Consider the following 22624-nt stretch of genomic DNA (forward strand, 5'->3'; position numbering starts at 1 on the left):
GGTGAAACCAGCTGGGAACCTTTTTTTTTTTTTTTTTTTTTTTTTTTTTCTTTTGATTATTTGATGGGTTTATTAGGGTTGTGTTTTGGTTGTATGTATGTATGGCTGGCGAGGTTGGGTTTGCATTCTGGACTAATGCATCTAAGGATGTATGTATGTTGAAGTATGTCAGGTCATATACATCATGATGAGTTCACTCCTCGATCTCGGGCCGTGCCGAATGCACGACATTGAACTTGTCTGTCGGTCATATTCAACGAACTCGAAACATGCACGGTTACTGTACATGCAAATATCCGATTCCCGATCTATCTCATCAATCTATGTATGTATGTATGACGTTTCCGAAATTAAAACCTCAATTTGAGGAGAGATCTGTAGTTATCAAACATAAAGACAAAGCCTTCCTGGACTCTTTTTTCTGGTAAACCCGCTATTCCCGCTTCAAATAACACATGGTAATTCACAAACCCAAAGCCACTTTTCCCTGAATATGGAAACAAAACCCCGGTTAATCCTTCGACTGTTGAAAGTGGTATCTCGTCAGAAAGCAACAGCTGCGCCTGGTGTATTAATGGACAAAAATGAGCAAAAAGCACATTCAGACATCGAGTCTCAGAAAGGAAATAACGATCATTGCCGTCCCAACTCGGCCAATTCTCGCTCCTTCGCTCTCAGCATCTCCCGCATCTCCTCAGCTTCCCGCTGTAACTGAGCCCGGCGTTCTTCCCGCATACTGTCGAGCTCTGTTACTCCGGGCAAGGGCTGAGGGGGCGGAGGTGCCAGAGCCTGGTGTGAGTGTTGGTGCTGCTGGCGACTCAGCGCAGCGAGCGACGGGTCCAAGCGTGACTCGTCCCGCGTGTTAGGGTGGTTGAGAATGGAAGAAATCGAGCTGAGCCGGCCCGGTGGGGACGGGTTGGCAGCTGACATGATAGGTGGAAGTTGGTTCGACCCTGATTCCAACGTTGTGGGGATCGCGACGGCCTCCGCAGATGACGCGGTCTCTGCAAGAGTCCGTTTCTTGGGATTCGCAGGATTAGGCGAGAGGGATCGTCGAGCGAATTGCGAGACGGGAGAATGGCCGGGAGCGTTGATACGATCTGGCTCCAACAGCCTCGGGGGGGGAGGGTGGTGCGGCAAGGACATCGTCGCAGAGCCGAACCCCGTGAAATCAACAGGCGGCGGCGCGAAGCCAAACTGCCTTGGGGCCTGCGGTGAGATACGATCACCAGACATGTGCTTGTAACGGTCCATGGGTTCCGAGCTATAATAACGATAATGGTCGTCGTGAGGAGCTAATGCAGCAGGAGACGCTTCCGGTGAGGCAGAAGACCCATTCGATGACTGCGTGGCACCCGTCGGAGAATGCTCTCGCAGCGCCGGCACAACCCTTTTCCGTCGTTTGATGATAGTCTTCTTCATCGTGGTAGGCCGATAACAACCGTGCAGTTTGTAATAGAGACCTAAATTATTTGTCAGTACAATTACGGCTTTTGCTGTAATAATTGGGGGGGGAAATATTGGAAAAAACCTACCACACGCATTACAGATGGGGTGACCATTCTCGTCTCGTCGCCAGAGTGGAGTTACCGTAGTGCCGCAATTCTGGCAGGATACCAGCATATTGCCTTCTGTTGTCGTTGGAGTGCCATTCTTTACCGATAATTCGGGCTCCTGTAGAGGAAGAGGCTTCTCGCTGTCGGAGGTTGTTGCTCGATTCCAAGCATGCACAGGCACCGTGCCCCGGGGAGTCGACTTGTACACACGGTTGTTGTAAGCGGGGCATCCGTCACACCCCTCAGCCCCTCCTGTACCATTGCAATTCCCTCCCCCAGGACACGAACCTTTGGAACCATGACAGCCCCCTCCCTTGTGCGATGATGGAGCAGGGGAATCGTGCGGAGGATGCGAGGGATTGCTCGGTGGTTGCGTAATTTCTGGACTTGTCTGTACACGGTTGCGCTTTGTCGGTCGAGCAACGTTACGAGCCTTCAAATATAAACCGCAAGCATTGCAGATCATAGCTCCCGTCGGGGAACGCCGCCATAATGGAGTGCTTTTTGTTCCACAATTACTGTGAAGCGTCTCAAGTTAGTAACGGCGTGCAAGATCTAAGCCAAGAAGGAAGACTGAATACTCACCTACACGAATGCCCTAGAAATGAAGTATCTTTCTGGGACTTCGGCGACGATGACTTGTCTGACTGAGCTGCACCAATTTCCGACGGATACGGCGTCGACACATCCAAGAACTTGTCTGCTTCATGCGGACCACGACTGGGCATTTCTTCGTAGCGTTTAGGCCCTGTTTCATCGCGAAGTCGGTCGACAGGATGTTCCCGACCCGCCTGGGCCGATGATATCAACTGCTGCGCAGCATCAAGGTCCTCTGCGGACGGGTGTCGCGCAACAACGTCCGGATTCCGGGGGAGCGATCGTACCGTCTCCATCTGCGGGAGGGATGCTAACATTTCCACCGCGGTCGGTCAGAAGAAGGTATCTGCTCTTTGCTTGGTGTTCCGGGATGATGACAACCCAGGGAAGGGCAGTATAGACCCCCAGAGCTAACGCGGATGTCTGTTGGAGGCGGATCGTCGAAATAAAGGGAGGATGAAGGTAGGTTGCACCACAGTCGATGTTGTAATGTATTGTATCACAAAGTCAAAAGTCGGTCAAGATGACAGTGCAGGAGAAAAAGAAAATTTAAAACGCCTAACTCGAAGGGCGAACCGGTAGAGTAAAAAGAGATGCAGCTAGTGAGACTCCTAAACCAACCAGGTGGAACCGGGGAAGAGAGACCGAGTATCCCTGACAGCGGCTCAGAGATAATAAGGTGGAGACGGATTCCCGAAAGTGAAAAAGGAAGGAGGAGGAGGTATTCGACTAGAAGGAGAATGGAAATAGACGCCTGATCTGCCACGAAGGTGGTTTTGTTGGCCAATCCGAGACGAGGCTGGGTGGCGATGCGGCGTGACGCCAGGTGGTGGTTGAAGCGGTTATCGGTGCTGGATTTTTTTGTTTTTCTTCTGTTTTGGTAAGGATGGGGATTACAATGAATAATAGAGTTGAGGAGAATGAGAGGCAAGCTGAAAGACTCGACAGGTGGAAGCAGGGGGTGGAATGTAAAGTGAAAGTGTAGACAAGAAAGATCGACGGGGAAGGACGATCAATCAATCCGATCAGATATGATGTGTGGAGGTGACCAGGGTTCACAAGAAAAATAAAATATAGAATTTAAGAAAAATACCAAATCCACTAAAAAAAGAAAATAATCACACGAGATTTCTGCGGAAGGGACAGGAGAGAGGGGGAGGATGACGACGTGGGAAGGATGAAGAATGAGGCGTGAGAGATAGATTGATTGATAAAGAACGAGGACACAATTGGGAAAGGCGGAAAAAGTGGGTAATAATGATGCTGCTGCTGCTGAAGATGAAAGAAGAAAAGAACGAAAAAAGGGCCAGACCACCACGTACCCTTACGTTTCTATTCTGGTTGCCTGGAAAAAGCTCCCAAGTCGCATTCCCGAGTCCCAACAGCGTGGTCTTATCGAAGGACGTTTCGTTATCGATCTCCAGGGGGCGAGGATCTACACCGGTCTTTCTCGCTGGTATTTTTGCTTTTTCCCCTGCAGTGGACTGTTGTTTGAGGGCTGTTCAGTGCTTGTCGTCGCGCAAGAAGTTGGGAAAGGATCGCTTTGTTGAGTTTTGGTTAATTTGCAAAGCTTTTGCCTTGTGGTAAATCTCTTTTTGATTTTTTTTGGCTAACAGTAAAGTCACATTCCCTCTTTCCATTGCATCCATCATGATTGCTCTGCTTCTCCCCAGATCGTATCATCCGGCTCCACCGCTGCTGTATCTGGCCTAGCGTTCTGGGTCTAGTGGGAATGCACCTTCCCAGAACAGTACCTAGTCTGTCGGTCATGGAAATAAGCCTAATTCTCTGCTTCCTCATTCGCTGCGCACGAAATTTCTCTCAAGTCAGCATTATTTTCGCCACGCTGATAGGATCATCGGATGCCTTCCATCTCCTTCTTGACATTCTAATCTATCACCATCTCCACCCAATAGACCCTCGCTGAAGATTTCTCCTCGGCTCACGCCGATTTTTAGCCACCGGTCACTAGAGGACCAAGACGCATAAGGGCACATAATGCCAAATTAAAATTACCCAGACACTAGCCCAGGTAACTATTTGTTATCTCGTCCCGCCGGCGAGGGAACCTTCACGCCCCCGTTCAATCTTCCGCCGCCGTGATTGGTCCATACGTCACCAACAGCGCCTCTTCGCTCGGCACTGATTCGTTCCGTACTCGTTCCTAATTCAAGGACGATTGATAATCTTCTCTTTTTAGTCCTTCGGGGCCCGTTCCCCGATTTTGACACCTTCACCCTTTCCCGAGTCCCAAATGGCCTAGATTCAAAAGTACGAATGATCTTGTTTTTTTCTCCTTTCAATCAAAGCCAATACGTAACATGTCTATCACGAGCACGGATACGCCATGAGTTGTCACGATTATCAATATCCTATCATCCCACCCAGAAAACCGTAGTAATCGCTTCAATTGTTCCCGTCCGCCATGGCGTGATTTATCAGGAGATTGATACATATGGCGATTAAACCGACTGTATCCGTACAAACCTTATGATCAGACTTCACCCTAAACCCAACTAACACGCATGCCGCGAACCCGCGTTACAAACAACCACCTTAGTCCTATTGGCATCTAGTCCACGGTATACAAACAAGCCGGTTCCCCCACCGGACTTGAAATCCCCCCGAACAAGTCGTCATCAATATCCCCGAATAACCAGCGCCTATCTCCGAATCTAATCTATCGATCCATCTGTGTCTTGGCTCGAATGACTGACTCCTCCTCGGATCTCTGGAGGTCATCATCCTGTTCCACTGGGGGGCAGAGAAACTGACCGTGACATCATGACGGTCACACGAGTTAATTTACGGATTCTCCGATCATCTTACATCGTGGCGTGGACTAGTTTCTTAGTCGATGATTAGGTCTAGTCTTGGTGGTCGGGACTTACGAATAACCCTGCATTAGAGCCTGGGGTTTTGGAGCGGGGAGAAAATCATTTAAAAGTGGGAGTGCTTAGATTTAAGGGGTTTAATTTCACGGGTGGTGAGATTTCCGTAATCTCTCCTATTAATTATTTATTCCAAGGGTTTTCTTATTACCTTCCTAAACGGATGATGAACGTAAGCGTGCTGATGCTGTTGAGATGGTATTATCTTTTTATAAATAGGATACGCTGCGATCATGTGCGTATGAGTAAGGCTGAATATGCGTTGGATACTCGTCAGATTATCTGTAAGTCTGCTCGGCAGTTGACTGGTGTTGTACTTCCGGTTCTTGCAATCTTGAATTGATTGATCTGTATCGACTCCGATCTCAAGGCTTGGTGCAGTAAGGGTCTTTCACTTTTCTTTTTATTCCTTTCGATTTATCTCTCTCTCTCTCTCTTTTTTTTTTTTGGAAATTGTCTTTTCATTCTTGTTATTTTCTTTTTCTTTTCTTTTATTTTAGTCCCCCCCCTTTTTTATCGTTCTCTTTACATTGTCACGAGCACTTGCATGGTTTAGATTCTCGATTATTGAAAATTCAGCGTCTTACGCAGACAGCGCGATGGTAAAAGACCAGAGCTTACTCAGAGCCACGCAATCGAGTTATCTGATGTCTCCAAAAGTTTAAATATAAGAAGTACGACAAACAACCTATAGTACAAGGTCCACAGGGCACAAGAAAAGCAAAGTATAAATCTGCCCGTCCAAAATCGGACTTGAGAAAGAAAAAAGAATTATCCATGAATCCACGCCCACAGACAGACAAATAGCCATAATCCACATGGCAATCTCGCCTGCATAAGTATCTCTCACTATCTTTGCAGATCGCGAATCCATTGAGTCGTCGCATAGATATTCGTCGCACTCGTCGATCGTCGCACATCACCTAGAAAGAGAACTTTTTTTCGCCTCTTTCTCCTTGCTTCCACCACTCCATATCTATTCGCGGCGCATTGCGCTTCGTGCATCCGTGGGGCTACATGGCGAATATCAATCGGCGTAAGCCGATCTAAACCGTACGCTATGCTACTGCCCCGTCACCGGACCAAACGTTTATCGGCCGCATTTAAACCTGCTCAGCACCCCAGCCCTGGTCGCTCTCGCGCATGTTTGAGGGGGGTTCAATCGAGGGGATGAACTCCAGGGCCAAGTAACCCAGGCCGATGAATCCGACGATAGAGCCAGCGATGTAGCGCAACACGTGGTCGTGCAGCAGGATCGAACCAACGAAGATATAGACTGATCACTTGATCAGTACCCAATGGATAAGTGTGGATATGCAGCTAAGAATGGAGACTCACAGATACCGCGGCCAAGGAAGGAGAACAGGAAAGAAGCATAGCGGTAGACATAATCCGGGACGTTGGGCAGGAATTCCAGCCCAGCGACAACTAATGGGCAGCGTTATATCAGTATCCACAGACCAATGGGTGGGTAAACAGGTTCATCTTACGGAGACCAAAGATAATCACATATGCACCAACAATGATGGAGCTCATGGACGGAGGGAAGAATTGGGAGATACCGCCCAGAACCATAATCACGCCAACGGCGATGTTGACAAGTCGACTGCAGATGATCAGTCCCTAACTCCATTCACGCAGCCCCAAATTCTCGTAGAACACGAGACACATAAACATACAAGATATTAGAAAGATCCATTTTGACTGTGAGCTGGACGAGTTCCTTCGGTCTACGCAATCGTTTCGTCGGATAGAGCAGTAATTTGGGAGTGAGATCGCAAGGAAGGATCGGTAGGTGGATATCAGGAGCAAGAGCGTTTGGAGGTGTTCGGACTGAGAGCAGAGCAACACTCAGGTCGGGGAATTTCGTAGCCTGGCCCGGGCGGAGGTAGGCGAGCGTAAATAGCTGATAGATCGGTCAGGATGAGGTCTGAAGTGGTCGCTTGCCCGGAGCTCGACTTAATTGACTAATGGACCAAGCGAGAACTTACAAAGGACGGGAGAAGAGTCTCTTGCTGGAACAAAGTTTCTTAAGCAAAGAAAAAAGAAGCAGAGAGGAGAGAGAACGGGGAAACAAGGACGGTGAGGCTCCAAGCACTCCGCCGTCGCAAGCAGCGGGTCTGCCAAGACCAACAATTGATGACTGAGCACGTCTAACCGGAACTGGCGTAGCGCCACGTCTTCCATGAATGGCAATGGACGTCCGACGCATCCATCCATCTCATTAAATCGCTTCGAGAGATATTTTAATGATATGTTTGACCGTCGAACTCAATTAAATTGCTACCATGTTCCATACACATAATATTTACACGCACGCATTAAAAATCCCTAAATGCTCGAGCTCCACAGTCTGTAATATGCAAGGTAGATTCAGGTTGATTTCCCAACACTCTTTGGGCTAATCTTATGTAGATGTTGGATTCGATCACGTACATACATATTGTTTCACCAATACAAAGAGGCATTGAATACATTGATGATCTAGGCCTTTGACTGTAGGGGATACAAGTATCAAATAAATTTATCTGAGTAGCACAAGGCTAGGGATCGTCTGCAGTACAGAACTGCGTCAGCATATATGGATGAGTACCACCATAATTGCTGTGCATTGATTTTATGCGAGGAGTTCAAAGGACGGAATAAAGGAGGCGAGATGGAATAGTTATCTAATGCAAACTACCATTGCAGAGCACTAGTAGAGTATATGGCAGGTGGTCTTGATACCGGAATTGTCTTCCTGGAAATTTCACAGTAGCCTTTCTAATCGCTCTCGTAGCATCGTTAAAGTCACTCTGTTGGCCTCCCACCTGCGTCTGGCTTCCTCATATTCCTCATGTGAGACCCAGCCATCATCGCCAACGAGCTTTGTTCGCAGACTTTCAAAGTCACCATATACCTCTGCCCATGCGCCTACCTGCTGTCGAGTTCTACTGATCTCGTCGTTTGAGAACGAGATAGGACAAGGTATCGCTAAACCTCTCCGCTCCATAATTCGATCCCATTTCTCATATATCTGTATCAGAAGTTCTTGGGGCGGGATTGGACCATCTAAGGAAGACCGCCCGACGATGAGGAATATAAAGGATGTAGGATCATCATCGTTTCTCATGGCATCCATGGCTCTAACGAGAGTCGGATTGAATTTTCTTGAAGCCAGTTCGTAGAACTTTTTCAATCCAAGCCTACCAAGCTTGTCTTCGGCTAACTGCTTCTCTGGTTGTGAAAGAGTCTCGAACCCTTCTGGTAACTTGGGCTGAACAGCACCCCATGGGTATGGGTCATCGCAATCGAATATTGATGGAAACTTTGCCTGTATGCAGAGTGGCGCGGTGTAGACTGCCTGCCAATCGATTATGCTCGATATTTTCGTCCGATCCGATGGATCAACAAAAATGTTGTCCGAGTGAAGGTCATGGTGCAGCAAGGCAGGACAAAGGGTTTCGTCCCGTGGTAGTATGTGAGGCAGCACTATTAGAAACTGCTCAAGAAGGCGTACATGCATATTACGTTTCGGCCATGTTGTTGCCGATGGTACAGACATATCGCTGGATCTATTTGGTGGATTTCGGATCAGGGCAATCTCACGGGTTGCGATGGCTGAAAATACTCCTGCGCAGTTTTCCCTAAATAGTGAAGTCATGAGTTTATGGTGCAAGAAAAGTGTGATCAAGATGTACATACAAGGGCCTCGATCGATGTCTAGCTCTTGCTTTTCATCTTCCCAAAAGGAACGCTGAGTTGTCGGACCAATAACAAAACCCAACGTATTCCCTCGTTCCACTTCAATCGGGTCAGCAAAGGTTGTGCCATGTGGGTATGCATCCTTATAGTACAAGCTGCCATGAAATGCAAACCTTGAACTCGCCAGTTTCTGCTCAATTCCCACCAAGCTCTTCAGCAGACCAAACCGTTCAGCTTCCGACATGTTATCCCAGACCTCACTTAACTGACGCCCTTTCACCCTTTCCATCAGTATATACTCGGCACCCACTGGGTTATGTTGTGACGGGTTGCTCCATGAAAGAACTCTGGGGACCGGGATATCGAGAACGTTGCAAAGCTATAATAGACATTAGCCAACCAACAAATTCACCCCGAAATATATGGAGCCACAAACAAAATCGAGAGTTGCAACTTCACTAGCCACAACATAATGGGATGGCCAGCATTCGAATTTGGAATTCTCTCCAGAACCTCCCTGCCGTTCTCCATTTTCAAAGAGAACACTTTGTTGTACAGTCCCTCAGGCATTTTAGTCATTTGCATACACTGACTGCCGACTATTTGACCGACAGTTCTCTGCAAACTTGGAACATTAAATTCAACATATCGCTTTTCCAATTGTTGCTGTTCATTATATAGCCAACGACCCGACGTGTAGCAAAAGAGATGGCTATTTGTTGTCATTCGCAAGGAGTTTATAGATCGAGCTTGCTGGAAAGATTGTGAGTCTTTCCTAACAATCATAGCCAATCTTGGCTGTACACAAGATATATTGAAGGATTTTTTTAGCCTTTGCATCATGATTTCTCCAAATGCAAAACACTGAGACAACAGAGCGCTGCGTATGTGGTCATGTTACATGTATAAATAGAATGCGAGTCACTTGTGGATAAGCAACCGCTGGCTTGGATAGTTAATATTTTCCTGAATTGCATCTAGGAAAAGGAATGTTTCTATCATGGAAGCTTCTAAGCTGTGAAGGAATAAACTAGAAAAAATATAGAACTCATGATTGATAGCGGACTAATACATATAGATATTCAAGTTGAAGCAAGCACCATTGGCGGCTTTCTGGAACTTCTACGAACATATAAAAGACCCTGTACATATCATGTTATTTTAGGCTGCATCTTCAAAGCTCAAGTCAAGGTGCTACAATACGTAACCCACTTGTTTTCTGTCCTTCAACAAGTTAGCAATATGAATTAGTTTGTGGTTCTACTATCCAATGCCTTGCATCTTATGCTTGCCCATTTCAGTCGATAAGGTGGACCTTGTGAGTGCATACATGAGTCTGTAGGATTTAGGCTAATACAACGCAGACCATTACAATAATCAGGCAAATATGATCCTACTAGTGGTAGCTTGGCTCCTAGCCCAAAGTGTCTCCATCCTATTGCTGCCCCAATGTCGCCAAGTGGTGGGTCACAGCCTTGCGCCCTTTAACAGGGCTCTTGACTAAAGCCTACTGCGCCAACTATGTTAGTCTCCAGTCATAAGCCGGTGTCTTCCTGATTTACGCAAGTAATCCCTGTATTAATACTATGAGCAAGACAAGGAAAGTTAGGGCTCCGTCGACCCGAGCGAAGAGAAGTACGCCTACAGAAGAGAAAGCCGTGACTCGAACCGCGTCGTTACATATGTTAATTTCGACAAATTTTGGTAGTCTTTATGGTACTTCTTTTTTTCTCACACAAGGCGTATAGGAACATATAGTTCCAACCAAGTAGATCTAACTCTATAAAGCTCGAACATTAGAAAACAAAGGACAAAACTAGCCTTCCGACTTACTCAACCAGGTCCTCCAGTCAGTAGATCAACTACCTCAAACAAAAAGCATATAGGTTCCTCACTTGAACAACCCAATAATGCTAAATGGAACAATAGCATCATCAAGCCCCGCCGCTGTGCGGTACATCATTGGATACACATACATCGGGATAGACCATACCAGAAAGAGTCCAACCCAGGTAAAGCCTAGTACCCTTTCCACCAGCACGGGCAGTCTCACGTTGGTGTATGTTGTGATGAAGCTGTACAGCTTTATGACCGTATCCTCTATCACGATGCCGAAGGCCTGGGTGAAGAAAAAAGGGATCGCTCCAGACTTGTGGACTGGGACGCCGGCCGAGATGTCGATGAGGAAATGCATAACTGCAGAAAGGGAGAATATGGTTACTGCCCTGGTGTACTTTGGGATTAAACCCCGGCGCGATTGGATATTAAAGACATTGCGCAGGATGAAGTTGGAGATGGAATTGAACTTGTGGGTGTTTGTTTGATGCCAGAAAAGACTGCGGGTGAGATGAAATAGTATGTTCGTGTCAGGAATTCTTTCTCGCCAGTTTACAATAATGGTTGGGTTATTCATGTCGGTGTACTCACCTCCAAAAACGCCTCAACGAGTAGGCCTCCAGCGGTGATCCATAGAATGGTGGCCAATCTTTAGGAGCGCTTAAGCCGAGTACATTGCCAATCAAGGCGAAGAGTTTATAGAAGCCTCCTTGAGAGCACATCAGACCGAGTATAACTCCAATACTTCCGGAGGCTCTCATAAGAAGCTCGTTGCCAGAGACATCACGAAAACGTCTTAAAAGCGGGATATTCTGCTCTGAGAAGTATTCGCGAACCATCGCTGGGTCGGCGCCCGCATCCAGTACATCGAGTATCAGATAGCAAAGAAGGACTGTCAGGGCAGTATTCCGAATGAATTTGGTCCGAGATGGGACATACTTGGGGTCACTAGTCGAAAATCGAGGTATGCGTCTGACTTCGTGTGCGGTGCCACAGAACCGGGCTGTAAATGTTGACGAAAGGCCAAATTTCAACTTCTCTTTCCAAGAACTGCATTTCTTCGATACTGAGAACTTGTGGTGTGTTATAGCTCCATGTTCATCCTTCAATTGGGGACGTTCGGTTGCTGACACGTTTGGCTCAAAGGACCATTGACTCAGCAGTGCAATGTCAATATAATGGAAGAAGAGCATCACTGCATATCCGCCTACCAGAGAGGCCCAGGCGGAGCGTACGAGATAGGTGGGAGATATCGTGATGCATTGCCACATACATAGAAAAGCGATGAGCAAGCCACCCAGCCGAAGCGGAGATTGTGGATTCGTGAAGCCTAGGACCGTCGCGCAAACGGTCACTTCCAAGAGGAGGAGGAGAATTGGATGTGGCTCCATATCAAGGTAGAACTCGGATGAGGGTGGAAATTCGACTGAAGTCAGTAGAGCTCAACAGGAACTAAAGTGTCTATAAGTACTTGCTGGAACTGTCAGAAATATGCTGTGTTGGGTTAGCCCTGTAGAGTTCTTTGTTCGCTGTGCTATTAGTTGGGGATCTAGCCCTTCACTTCCTTGTCATATAGCATCAACTTATTGCACGATCTGACCAGTGACAGCTCCTTAGTAAGATTAGGGATAATACTTACCGGGGATTGGGGGCCAAAAATAGCTTAGACTCTAGAGGGTCGATGAGATGTGTAATTTTGAATGTACTTTTGTACGATGAACGACAAAGTCAAGCTAGCAACTGCTTAAACTACATTTAAATTACGTGGATTTTCTATGGAAAGCCTATTGTGCAAGGAAGGTGAAACAATACTAAGTTGCATTCTTACTGCGACACCGCACACACCAGGCATAGTTGAGTGCATTTCTTTCAGTCAAAACATTAGTTGTGGCTTAGCTTGCCCTATGTACACGAGAGATAACTACATCATTTGGGGCAATCAAACGCTTAGAAGCTCTCCTTGCCTTTTATCTAACCTCGCAGCAGACAAGCCATTGGCCAATCTGCTCATCTTCATTGCATCACGCTTCAGATCGGCGTAGATGGCATCCAGATCGGTGCCAATCCCAACTTGCTCGGCCGTTTTCAGGCTGCGTTTGTCAACAAATGGAGCAATCTCAGGCCACACACTCTGTACATTGTTGAAAAATAGATCGGCGCCTAAGTCGCCGAGACCCTTGATCTCCTTGATGAGCTGCCTTACTTCGTCACGGTTGTGATGTGCCTCTTCTAATAGATTATTGAGATCACCATCTAAGCGTTTTCGAAGTTAGCGAAGTAGCAATATGCCACCCCTATAACAGTCGAGGTGAGTGTATATTGTACGTACCGTATTTGCCCTCGACTAATTCTGCCAGTTCTCCTAAATTAGTAGCTCCCTGCTCCCTATACCGATTGTATCCTCCATCCTTGAGAATCATCGTGCGCTCCTCCCAGGTACTATCCCCCAATTTGTGGATATCATGATACCCAGCATCAATGACCTTGGTGATTGTGCGCTGAGTCAAATCATGCGAGATCGGGCGCGACTTCAGCATGGCATCAATAACCATCGCCAGTAGTGTCTCTGGCGTTGCAGTAAGAGGCTTCTGCGCAATCTTTGTGCCATCAAGGGGGCATCGGCCCAGTTTATCAATGGCCTTTTGTACCTTTGCCCTGTGCTTGTCAGTGTCTTCCTCTTCTTCCTCTCCTGCTTCTTCTTCTTCTTCCTCCCCCTCCTCTTCCTCCTCCTCATCTACTTCTTTGTCATCTTTGTTATTGTCTTCTTCCTTCAGTACGTCCTCGTCGCTCTCTTCGTACACATCGCTAAGATCTTCCTCCTTGTCGTCATTTACCTCGCCTTCTGCATTAATCTCATCCTCATCGGCAGGCGTATCATTGAGCTTAGTAGCTTTATTGGGTGGCTGCTGTTTTTCTGTCTCGAATTCTTGTTGAGGAGTTACTGGTTCCAGCTCGGGGTATTTTTCATCGCGCTTGCGCTTTTGAGGTTCGGAAGCGTCGGAGTAGTCTTCTTCGACTATGGGGGGTTTGTACGTCATGTTTGGACGGATTGTTCATTTAAAATCGGTACGATAACCCGGAATTATTCAATTGACAATTTACAGTACGATAGAAATTGGAGAACAATCTGAAGCGGTCGTGGAGTATATATACTCTTCCTGCTCGGTGGTGACGTCGCTATGATGCCGATCGCCCGCGGCCTCGTTTTAGGGTTTGGAATATGTACTACGATTGGAACCACTACTATAGATAATCGTTGTTTTCATTCTGTCTCGTTGCGGTTCGTTTGTATACATGATCAATCCGTATATCAGGTATTGTACATCGACCCTACAGCTTAGCCCGACCCTTCTGTTTCAAGACGCTGTTTACCAACTCGACTGCCTCCGCGGCACAGCCGAAGGAAGCTTGGTATCCAAATCCTCCATGGCCGTAGTTATGCACGACCGAGACGCCATCAACCTTATCTGTTTCAATGCGTGGTCCGCCCTCGCGGAAAGGTCGTAGTCCAACACCATGTCTAATAACATCTAATCCCTCAATGCCCTGGCCCTTGCCCACGAGTTGTGGGACGAGAGCAACGGCGCGCTTCATGATGCGCACGGCCAGGTTCGGATCGGGCAGCGGATCCCACTGGTCCTTCTGGTACGATCCTCCGATGACAGTTCCACCGCCCGCTGCCCGGGTCATCATGTAGGTGATCTCATCGTCGGCGTCGTCGGTGCCGGAGATCGAGAACATTGCGCCGGGGTCGTTGCGCACCACGACGACCTGGCCACGGATGGGGTGGAGCTTGTCGTCGTTGACTCCTCCTAGTTTTCTGGATGAAAGGCCGGTGCAGTTGACTACCACGTCGGCTTTCTTTCCGGAATGATGGAGGCTGGCTGCGTCGGCCACATGCTTGATCACGGCTCGCTTGAAGACCACACCGGTCTTGCGACATTGGCCAATTAGCCAGGGTAGATAGATCGCTGTGTTGATACAGACAGAAGTGAACACCGAGGCGTTGTCAATGCCGGGGGCCAGCTCATTGTCGGGGAAGTTGCGGAACTAGGGTATCAATCAGCGCGGGGGTCATTCCGTTGAAAGCTTGAAAAATCACATACATCCGGCACGACATCTTTATACCAAGGCTCCTTCTGCACCAATTCCGAGAACCAATCCCCGGTTGCTGATCCCTGATCTTTTGTACGATTATAGACAACCGCATCTAGACCCGTCTGCTTAGAAAATGCACAAGATACAGCGCGCGAGAGACAGCATACCTTGGAAATGAATTCCAGCGTCCGGGTACTTCTCTGTGATCTCCTTGAGGGCAGGCCAGGTGTTTCGTTCCCATTTGCCATGGGAGCTACTGGCTTTACCCACCCTGTTCTTGGTGAGCATAGGCATCTTTCATACAAAGATATACCAGTTTACCCCTGTAGAACGTACGGAAGATAATTGGCACCTGCCCAAGGTGACGCGTATTCTATGTCGTAGTCACCCGGCATATGCTTGGCCAGCACTGTGATTGAGTTGGAGGCATCCTTGGATAGGAGATATGCCGTGGTGAGTCCCGACACTCCGGCTCTGTTGGGTTGCTATCAGCTTGGAGCTGGAGGTTGGGGGAGAGTGTGGGGTTGGCCGTACCCCAGGATCACTATGTTATTTGTGGACATGCTTGTTTCTTTGGACAGGACTTTGAGGTTATTATGAGTTTTGATATATAATTGGAGCTAGGAATGAAGAGACTGTATAGAGAGAAGACAGGAATTGACGGTTCTGTACATGGTGAGTCGAAATGATTAAATATTCATATTATGCAGGATACAAATCCCGCCGGGGAAGTCGTCCGTTGGATTATCAGCGTTTGACGTTAATCGACTGGGGGTGATTGGTCCAAAATTCCGGCGGGCAGAAGGAAATGATTACTAGTATTAGTAGTACCGGGAGGGGCGATTTAGGGCATCGGGAGAGGTACATACATACATACATACATACATACATGGTCCTCCCTACATAAGTAACGTATGATACTGTCTGTATTTTATTGGAATAAATGATATTTGGAGAAATAACTGTCCGAATAAAAATAGAAGACTGTAACACTTATCAGAGTCCTGAAGATGACCTAAAACAGTATGCAAATAATGGCGGGTACTCCCGGCATCGCCAAAGCGCGCGTCTGTATCTTTCGTCATTATCGGAGGGCAGGCGTCGCCGCACGTGGTGTCGGCCAATCAGAGCAAACATCAGGCTTCACCGCCTCCTCGGATCACGACCGCTGTTCGTGTGTTTCCTCCGCAGTCCCCGTACCAGAAAAAGTATTGAGAAACTTGCTGCTGCTTTTCCTCTTTTTTTCCCTCTTCCACTTTCACTGAGCTGTCAGTGTTGCTTTTTTTTACTCTCCCTTGCCGTGTTCCTCATATCCCTCTGCTCGACGAAGCTCTCCGACTGTCTGCCTCACCAATGAGGGCCATTCGTCGAGCAGAGCTACTCAATCATGACGGATGTTCCAACCGGTGGCAGAATCGTGCCCGTAGTCGAGGCCCATCAGCATTACTCCATTCGTCCTGCCGATGAGGCCGTGGCCGAACAACGCCCCCCAACACAACAGCTCCCAGCCCACCCCCCACAACCGCACCAAGAGGATGATAGTGATGGACGTTCAAGTCAGAAGCTGCCGCCTCAGTCGCAGGTGAAATCGTCAAAAAATACGCGCAGCAAAAATGCGGAGACGGAATGCCTGGAGCTTCCGTGTCTCAGCAAATTAGGGCTCTATGCTCTCCCTACAGAGGGCGACGGTAATTCCTCCTTGCCATTGGACTTTCAAGGCATATCATATATACTGTTGCCATCTCAATGGGGCTCGTATACCGTAGAATTCCTAACGTCGCTAACTGTGCCCTCTAGGCAATTGCTTATATTACGCCCTCTCGGACCAATTCTATGGAGATTTCACCCATGCCGACGAAATTCGTGTCCGTCTCGCAGATCACATCGCTGCCAATAAAGATTACTTTATGAACTTTATAGCCGCTGTTGGTGGAGAGCGCAGAGCGCCCAGGCGGGCGGCAGCGTCGGCGGCTCGATACGCGTACTGTTCCTCCTCTTCAGCCAGTCCCGCCCCTCCTCCAACGTCCAAGGATAAAGAGCGGAGCTTTGATTCCAAGGTGGCAGAGTCTCGGAAGAAGGGCGTTTGGGGAGGAGCAGAAGAGATCCAGGCGTTTTGCCAGTCATATAAAAGGGATGTTAATGTCTACACTATGTATGGCATCCAGAACTTCCGCGATGTCCATGCTTCAGATGACGAAGAGCGGGAGTCTGTGCATATTGCTTTTCATGTAAGGCACTCACTAGTTGCTTACCGTATGATTTTCTAACTTTCTAGGATTTCCATCATTATTCCTCGGTACGGCATACCGAAGGCCCCCACACAGGCTTGCCATGTATACCCACAGCCGAGCAGACACTCCAAAAAGAAGCGTCAACAACGGGACCTACTGTCGTAGATATGGCTAGCCCGTGGAAAATATCGGCCATCCAGGAAGGTCTTGGTGGCAAGTATGACCGGGACACGATCGTAGGAATGCTTCAACAATGTCGCGGTAACATCGACAGGGCATTCGAGAACCTACTTGGTGAAGATACCAGTGCGCACCCGGCAGAGACTTCTGCTTCTAAAGCCATCATGAAATCTCGTCTTCAACAGCCGTCCTCCCGGTCTTCCTCTCCCTTCAGTACAGGCAGCAAGCGCTCCGCAGATGAGAGTGAGCTTGAGGACAACCCTCAACCGGCTATGCGGCGCAATCGCGCTAGAGATCAAAAACGCCGTATCCTTCCTGATGTAACGGTCGGGATTGCCTTCCGGGACGATCAGAATGACCTTGTATCCTTACGGTTACGAGTCAGCCCGGATGCGGTCGCAGGACAGGCGGTGACTACAGAGACCCCTAGCCAGACAGAGAGTGATTCCTTTGAGTCAGGATCCGGATCCGATGGAACCGGAGTTTCAGAGAAAGACAAGAAGTCCAGGACCAAGCAAAAGCCAGCTTCTAGCGAGCCCGCCACCCAGAAGAGCGAAGCAAAGGAAGAGCCGAAGCCACGGCGGAGCCAACGTCTCACCAAAGCTCGGAACGCTTCAAAACCTGTATAAGGTCTGTGTGCTTCTCGCTTACCTATCCTTCCCGATCTTCTGGATCAAATTCGCATTATGCCACGACCGTAACGACACTGATATACACACTTGGCTTCCATGTTTACTGGGGTTTCATAATAAGCACGTTGGGCGTTTTTGCCGCTTTGGTTAAAAGAGTCGACTATCTATTTCCCTATTAACGACTGAGCGGGTTTTGCTTCCATTTCCTTCCGATATCTACCCACACCATTTGACACTACCTATCTGCGATAGTCAGCCACGATTTCACCACGCGAGCATACGATATTTCTTGACGAGGCGTTGTTGGGGGGTTTTGCATTCATGATCTTGGTCTTGCATTGGGTTTGCGCGTGAAATAAAAAGAACTTATTTCCCTTCTGTTCCGGCGGCCTTCTCTGGTTTAGTTTGGTTTTCTTATTTCATGCATGCAGGACTGAAGGATCTGTACAGCCATAAAATCATGAACCGGTTGCATCTTGGGGCGGTGAAGAATCTTTTTCTACGCCTTTTTCCTTTTCCTTTCCAACTTACCACTTTTCGGCTTTCCTAGACGATTCGAGTTTCCTGGGACCATGTCAGGCAGGATTGGTGTGGTTGAACATGCCATCATACTATTGGCATAGATCTTTAAATCATTGATAGCTCCGGTAGACGGGCCTTTGCTCGAATACATCATCGGATACCTTGACTATTTTTTCTCTATTATATATGGGATATTGTAGGGAGATTCGTGCTTAGGGTGCGTCTGAGGACCCATTCAGTACGTAGTGATAAAATAAGAACTGTTCAAAACATAAAACAGTACCTTATTGCCGACAAGAGTAGTAGATGGATATATCCCCCATACATAATCAATCATTGAACAAATGGTGTATTGGATTACGAGGGTTAGACCAGCCGCCAACTTAGGAGCTATGCTGAAGAAATGAAGATTCTACAGATCTTGCAAGAACTTGGGGCTTCGATGTAATACATTATATGACTAGTATACAGTTCGCTAGGATAGAGTGAGTACAGTGCATATTTACAAGAGTTAGAGAATGGAAGACCACAAGAGAAAATAAAGAAAAGTGGAAGCAGAAGTAGAAAGGGGGAGGAAGACGATAGATCTATGTCTGAAAGAGTGACAACGTGACAATATCCAAAATATACATTACATGGTACTTGACATGAGAAAGAAAGAAAAATGGAATTGCTGCTTGTCATAAGAAGGGTATAATATAGTCTATCGTAGAAAGAAAATAGAAAACTGAGAGAGGATCGTCACAGATTCTGAAAATGTCTTATCTTGCCGTCAGAGGACGGTCATCAGGGTCTCGAGATTCTTCGGTGTGGGCCATGGGGCCCTGCTCATGGGTGTGTAAGGTTGGACGGTTTGCGATGCGTCGAACACCGTTATCATAATGCACTGTAGGTAAATATTCGGCTGGAGCCGTAGGAATACTCTCTGATATTTGTTTCCCTTGGTGCTCTCTAGCGTAGAATCGTCCAGGGTTGGTTCTAGCGTGTATGTGCCACGTCCCGTGAGTCAAAGGTTGGATTGACTCTTTTCAGCCTCTAAAGCGATTGTTTGTAAGGATGGTGTAGATATTCTTTGCTCCGTCTTAACGAACGGACATCCGATTGAATGACGGATCTGGTCGAAGTCGAACACCGGGAGAATAACAAAGGGTATACAGTTCGTCGACGTAAGTGTTGAAAGCCATTTCACCGGCCACAACAGTCGTCTGTGAAGCGAGTCTTCCTATTGAGGGTTCGAAGGTCGGTTCGGCCAGCTTAGCGACATCCACTTTGACTTCTTTGCGGACCATGATCTCAGGGGTGAGAGTGTTCTCGGAGAGAGACTCTTGCGAGTCAGTTTTGAGCATTGAATCGGGTACTTTGCGGGGGTTCCAGAAGCGGATCTTGGAGCGAATGGAGTCAGGAACGTCGGAGTCGGTGGATGAGGTTGGGCGGGCCTTTGAGTATAAAAGCTCTTCGCTGAGTTCTTTAGCAAATCCGTCACTCTCGCTGAGGCCGTCGTTCGTCTGCTGCTGTACGCGGAAAAGACGGAGAGGGGTAAAGGAGTAGTCTGGGTTTGAGATTTGCGTATCCAGGGATCCCACCACACAGAACGGCAGGAGGATGCAATTCTGTCCATCTGAAATCCTATTAGTGCGGCAGGGGGCGATAAGGGGACGGGCGGAAAATTTAGATGCTAGGTTGACATCGGGCGGAAGAGACGAGGAAAGATTCGTTATCGCCTGGATTAGCTGCTCGCGGAACTCGTCCATATCCTGGTAGGCTCGCGCATGGTCCGAGTTCAACCAATTCAGGCAGGTTGACATGGTCCACCCTTCCATGTGTGCTATCATTTCCAGATGTTTGATTTGGAGACGTTTAGTCGATAAAGTCGATGATGGTAAGGGGTTGCCGGTACCCTTGGCAGTCAACACTTCGAAGTGGTCATGGATCGTAGGGCGCATGATAAACGAGATAAGATGGACTCCAGGTTCGAATACACGGTGTGATGACGCGTAATCTCTCATGTCTTTGAGATGGGTTCCCAAGCTCAAGGCGGGAACGTGAATCCGGCGAGACAGGATCGTTGTAACGTTTTCGATGGTTGTAAATCGGAAACCTGCTGCTGCCATACGGCTAGCTTCGTGTTTCTTTAATTGACGCACTGTGAATAAGAGTTGACCTTTTCCTGCGCGTATCCTCGAGTACCCCATCGCACGAGAGAAGGGTGACGATGGAGTAGAGGTCGACAAAACGTGGTCATAGAGCATGCCCATATCCTGTAACGGCTGTCGAACCTCATCGGCTAGGTCTTGGGCGGTTACACAAAAGTGGCGTTTGAATAGATCATCGAAATGCGGTTGCAATTCAGTCTCTTGGTCCGAGACAACTCCCTTGGAGATGTAATGCTCCAGTGTGGCTTCGTCTGACTCTATCCGGCCTCTCATGACGGGCACCGCGTCTCTCACTAGTTTCCAGTTTCTACTCGCTCGAACAGCCCAGAGGAAAGCAGGGTGCGTCCGCGTAAGATCATCTTCATTGAATGTCTGAAGAAAAATTAATGGTTAGTGGTGGCCGGGAAATCAAATCGAGGACCATCGAAAAACAAAACTCACCCTGCCAATGTACCGGTCAACGATCTTCCGGCTTGGAAGCAATGCATGCGGTGTGACCATGATCCGTCCTTCGGGGTCGAAGAAAGCACAAGTCAAGACCAGCTGTTGGGCTTGTGCTCTGAGCTTCCGGCGGCTTCCACCAGCGACTATGGCACATGCGGACAGTACACCGCAAGCAACGCATGCCTGTATAATGTCAGTATATAGAGCCATGCGGGCCGAAAACCTAGGAAACTGACCAAGACAGAACAGATAATCACAGTCTGGGTGCGAGAGAGTTGGCCACCCTTTTTGACAGACTCATCATGATTCCGGTACGACGTTCCCACTGCAGCCGTCCAGTGCATACCAGAAACAGCTGCAGCAAGCATGCAGCCACAGATGCCTCGCCTCCACCAGCTATCCGTCCAGGTAGCTCTCCATCGAAAAAATACACTCAAAGCAACAGTGCTAGCGAAGACGGCGATGACGGCCGCACCAGCTACATTCGCAGCTCGGTAGGAGCAGTGATAGTTAGCAATCCCCAGCTGTCCAATATAATGCATACCGCAGACCGATGAGCCCGTCAGCACACCTCCCGTCATGATTCGGAGATACCCTGCTTTCTCACTTGTGCCAATAGCGTAGAAAGCGGCGAGGAGAACAACCACCGGCAAGACGAATGAGACGCCTGTGAAAGTCATGCTGTACATAATCTGAATATTTGATTCCCCATTGCCAAGAACGATCGCTCGGTTCCCAATGAAATGCATACACCAAATACCAACACCTCCCATGGCTATCGAGGAGGTGAGCAATAGGTACCTAGGTTGCATATTAGCAAGCCGACATCATGCTCTTGCACAGCACATCATGCTCGTACCAATTGTACAAACCTGCTCTTGCCGTCCGGCGATGGAGAAGTTCTAATGTCGTAGTGCATCCCATCATGCTGACCACGTAGGAAAGGAAAATAAACCCAGCCAGGTATGACACCCCGGTGGGTGCCCTCTCGACAGGGGCGTCTGCATTCGACATTTTGCGAATGAGAGGAATATAAGGAGATCGGAAGCACTTAGGACTTCATTGATCGTGGGCACGATGTGTAAAAAGAGAAACACCCAAGACAGTTCACCGTACGTGCATGTTTGGGGTCGCTGGGAAGTCTACCTTCAAGAAAGGATACAGCAAATTTGGGAGTTAAGGCTGACGCATTGACAAATGCGATCACACATGGGGACAGATCTTGCTATTATAACGATTAACTCTAGCTGATACTCCACCACCGTTTCCTGTCCCTCGTGGGCGGCTCCAGCAGTACCAAGGTTGCAACGTAGCGCGGGACAACAAGAGGTCCCAAGAATAAGCGAAGGCGTAGCTGGACATCGTATTTGTTCCTCGGGTATGTATGGGATCCGCTTTACATCCCTGTTAGTAAATGTACGTCAATTTAACAAGCGGAACCAAAGTGAGAGCCTGGCCTGTAGTCTTGGCCCTTGGGCTCCTACCACGAGCTAAAGGTAGGGAGGCTTGGAAATGGGAAGATCCATAGCAATCAGCCGAAAAACGTGGAAATTTGCTGGATACCACCGAAACGATCGAGGGATCGGGATCGTTGTTGGCCAGAAGGGAACGATGGGGCATAAACTCTGACGATTGAGGACTCGACTACCAAGTATGGGCCTGGCCACAGTCTGATAAAAATCATGGCCATGGCCTATCAGCCACAGCATACTTCTTGTTCTATTTTTCGTGGTGGAGAATTTGGTTTTCATTTTTTTTGTCTTCCCCATTTTCCCTTTTTTTTTTTTTTTTTTTTTTTTT

General features: G+C 48.0%; 11 protein-coding genes across 11 annotated transcripts in view; 1 reads left to right on the forward strand and 10 right to left on the reverse strand.

The window, feature by feature from the left end:
• The window catches only part of BDV37DRAFT_178424 (CapA family protein), a 1331-nt gene extending 1327 nt beyond the window's left edge, over window positions 1-4 (reverse strand). The window contains exon 1 of the mRNA XM_032079449.1: window positions 1-4. This exon is cut by the window's left edge and continues 1327 nt beyond it. The gene's annotated coding sequence lies outside the window, so the exon portion shown is untranslated.
• A 496-nt stretch (window positions 5-500) lies between these two features.
• sreA (siderophore transcription factor SreA) lies at window positions 501-2940 on the reverse strand. The gene is made up of 3 exons (XM_032079453.1): window positions 2142-2940; window positions 1536-2074; window positions 501-1463 (listed from the first exon to the last, which is right to left on the reverse strand). Exons 1-3 carry the CDS (start codon window positions 2468-2470, stop codon window positions 634-636), a joined length of 1698 nt encoding a protein of 565 aa, XP_031938900.1. The 5' UTR covers window positions 2471-2940; the 3' UTR covers window positions 501-633.
• A 2537-nt stretch (window positions 2941-5477) lies between these two features.
• BDV37DRAFT_178467 (uncharacterized protein) lies at window positions 5478-6055 on the reverse strand. Its single transcript, XM_032079452.1, has one exon. It carries the CDS (start codon window positions 5962-5964, stop codon window positions 5662-5664), a length of 303 nt encoding a protein of 100 aa, XP_031938901.1. The 5' UTR covers window positions 5965-6055; the 3' UTR covers window positions 5478-5661.
• Window positions 6056-6873, reverse strand: BDV37DRAFT_178466 (TVP15 family protein). The gene is made up of 4 exons (XM_032079451.1): window positions 6724-6873; window positions 6535-6650; window positions 6383-6472; window positions 6056-6320 (listed from the first exon to the last, which is right to left on the reverse strand). The coding sequence occupies exons 1-4, from the start codon at window positions 6741-6743 to the stop codon at window positions 6148-6150; spliced, it is 399 nt and encodes a 132-aa protein (XP_031938902.1). The 5' UTR covers window positions 6744-6873; the 3' UTR covers window positions 6056-6147.
• Window positions 6874-7793: 920 nt separating this feature from the next.
• Window positions 7794-9571, reverse strand: BDV37DRAFT_273589 (phosphotransferase enzyme family protein; the record flags this gene model as incomplete). Its single annotated transcript, XM_032085086.1, has 4 exons — window positions 7794-8670; window positions 8725-9107; window positions 9188-9498; window positions 9535-9571. 4 exons carry the CDS (start codon window positions 9569-9571, stop codon window positions 7794-7796), a joined length of 1608 nt encoding a protein of 535 aa, XP_031938903.1.
• Window positions 9572-10619: 1048 nt separating this feature from the next.
• On the reverse strand, window positions 10620-11955 carry BDV37DRAFT_273590 (wax synthase family protein; the record flags this gene model as incomplete). Its single annotated transcript, XM_032085087.1, has 2 exons — window positions 10620-11064; window positions 11156-11955. The coding sequence occupies 2 exons, from the start codon at window positions 11953-11955 to the stop codon at window positions 10620-10622; spliced, it is 1245 nt and encodes a 414-aa protein (XP_031938904.1).
• A 457-nt stretch (window positions 11956-12412) lies between these two features.
• On the reverse strand, window positions 12413-13652 carry BDV37DRAFT_254657 (uncharacterized protein). Its single transcript, XM_032082660.1, has 2 exons — window positions 12894-13652; window positions 12413-12817 (listed from the first exon to the last, which is right to left on the reverse strand). The coding sequence occupies exons 1-2, from the start codon at window positions 13600-13602 to the stop codon at window positions 12504-12506; spliced, it is 1023 nt and encodes a 340-aa protein (XP_031938905.1). The 5' UTR covers window positions 13603-13652; the 3' UTR covers window positions 12413-12503.
• Window positions 13653-13824: 172 nt separating this feature from the next.
• BDV37DRAFT_254660 (FAD-dependent oxidoreductase) lies at window positions 13825-15385 on the reverse strand. The gene is made up of 5 exons (XM_032082661.1): window positions 15197-15385; window positions 14984-15136; window positions 14830-14933; window positions 14671-14774; window positions 13825-14614 (listed from the first exon to the last, which is right to left on the reverse strand). Exons 1-5 carry the CDS (start codon window positions 15223-15225, stop codon window positions 13895-13897), a joined length of 1110 nt encoding a protein of 369 aa, XP_031938906.1. The 5' UTR covers window positions 15226-15385; the 3' UTR covers window positions 13825-13894.
• Window positions 15386-15925: 540 nt separating this feature from the next.
• On the forward strand, window positions 15926-18396 carry BDV37DRAFT_254661 (OTU domain-containing protein). Its single transcript, XM_032082662.1, has 3 exons — window positions 15926-16350; window positions 16460-16890; window positions 16938-18396. The coding sequence occupies exons 1-3, from the start codon at window positions 16050-16052 to the stop codon at window positions 17700-17702; spliced, it is 1497 nt and encodes a 498-aa protein (XP_031938907.1). The 5' UTR covers window positions 15926-16049; the 3' UTR covers window positions 17703-18396.
• A 130-nt stretch (window positions 18397-18526) lies between these two features.
• Window positions 18527-19110, reverse strand: BDV37DRAFT_178599 (uncharacterized protein). The gene has a single exon (XM_032079455.1). The coding sequence runs from the start codon at window positions 18909-18911 to the stop codon at window positions 18618-18620; it is 294 nt and encodes a 97-aa protein (XP_031938908.1). The 5' UTR covers window positions 18912-19110; the 3' UTR covers window positions 18527-18617.
• BDV37DRAFT_178609 (MHYT domain-containing protein) lies at window positions 19111-22076 on the reverse strand. Its single transcript, XM_032079456.1, has 4 exons — window positions 21684-22076; window positions 21061-21625; window positions 20822-21007; window positions 19111-20752 (listed from the first exon to the last, which is right to left on the reverse strand). The coding sequence occupies exons 1-4, from the start codon at window positions 21836-21838 to the stop codon at window positions 19310-19312; spliced, it is 2349 nt and encodes a 782-aa protein (XP_031938909.1). The 5' UTR covers window positions 21839-22076; the 3' UTR covers window positions 19111-19309.
• Between the last annotated feature and the right edge of the window lie 548 nt (window positions 22077-22624).

Source organism: Aspergillus pseudonomiae, assembly GCF_009193645.1.
Source record: "Aspergillus pseudonomiae strain CBS 119388 unplaced genomic scaffold BDV37scaffold_62, whole genome shotgun sequence".
Lineage (NCBI taxonomy): Eukaryota > Fungi > Ascomycota > Eurotiomycetes > Eurotiales > Aspergillaceae > Aspergillus > Aspergillus pseudonomiae.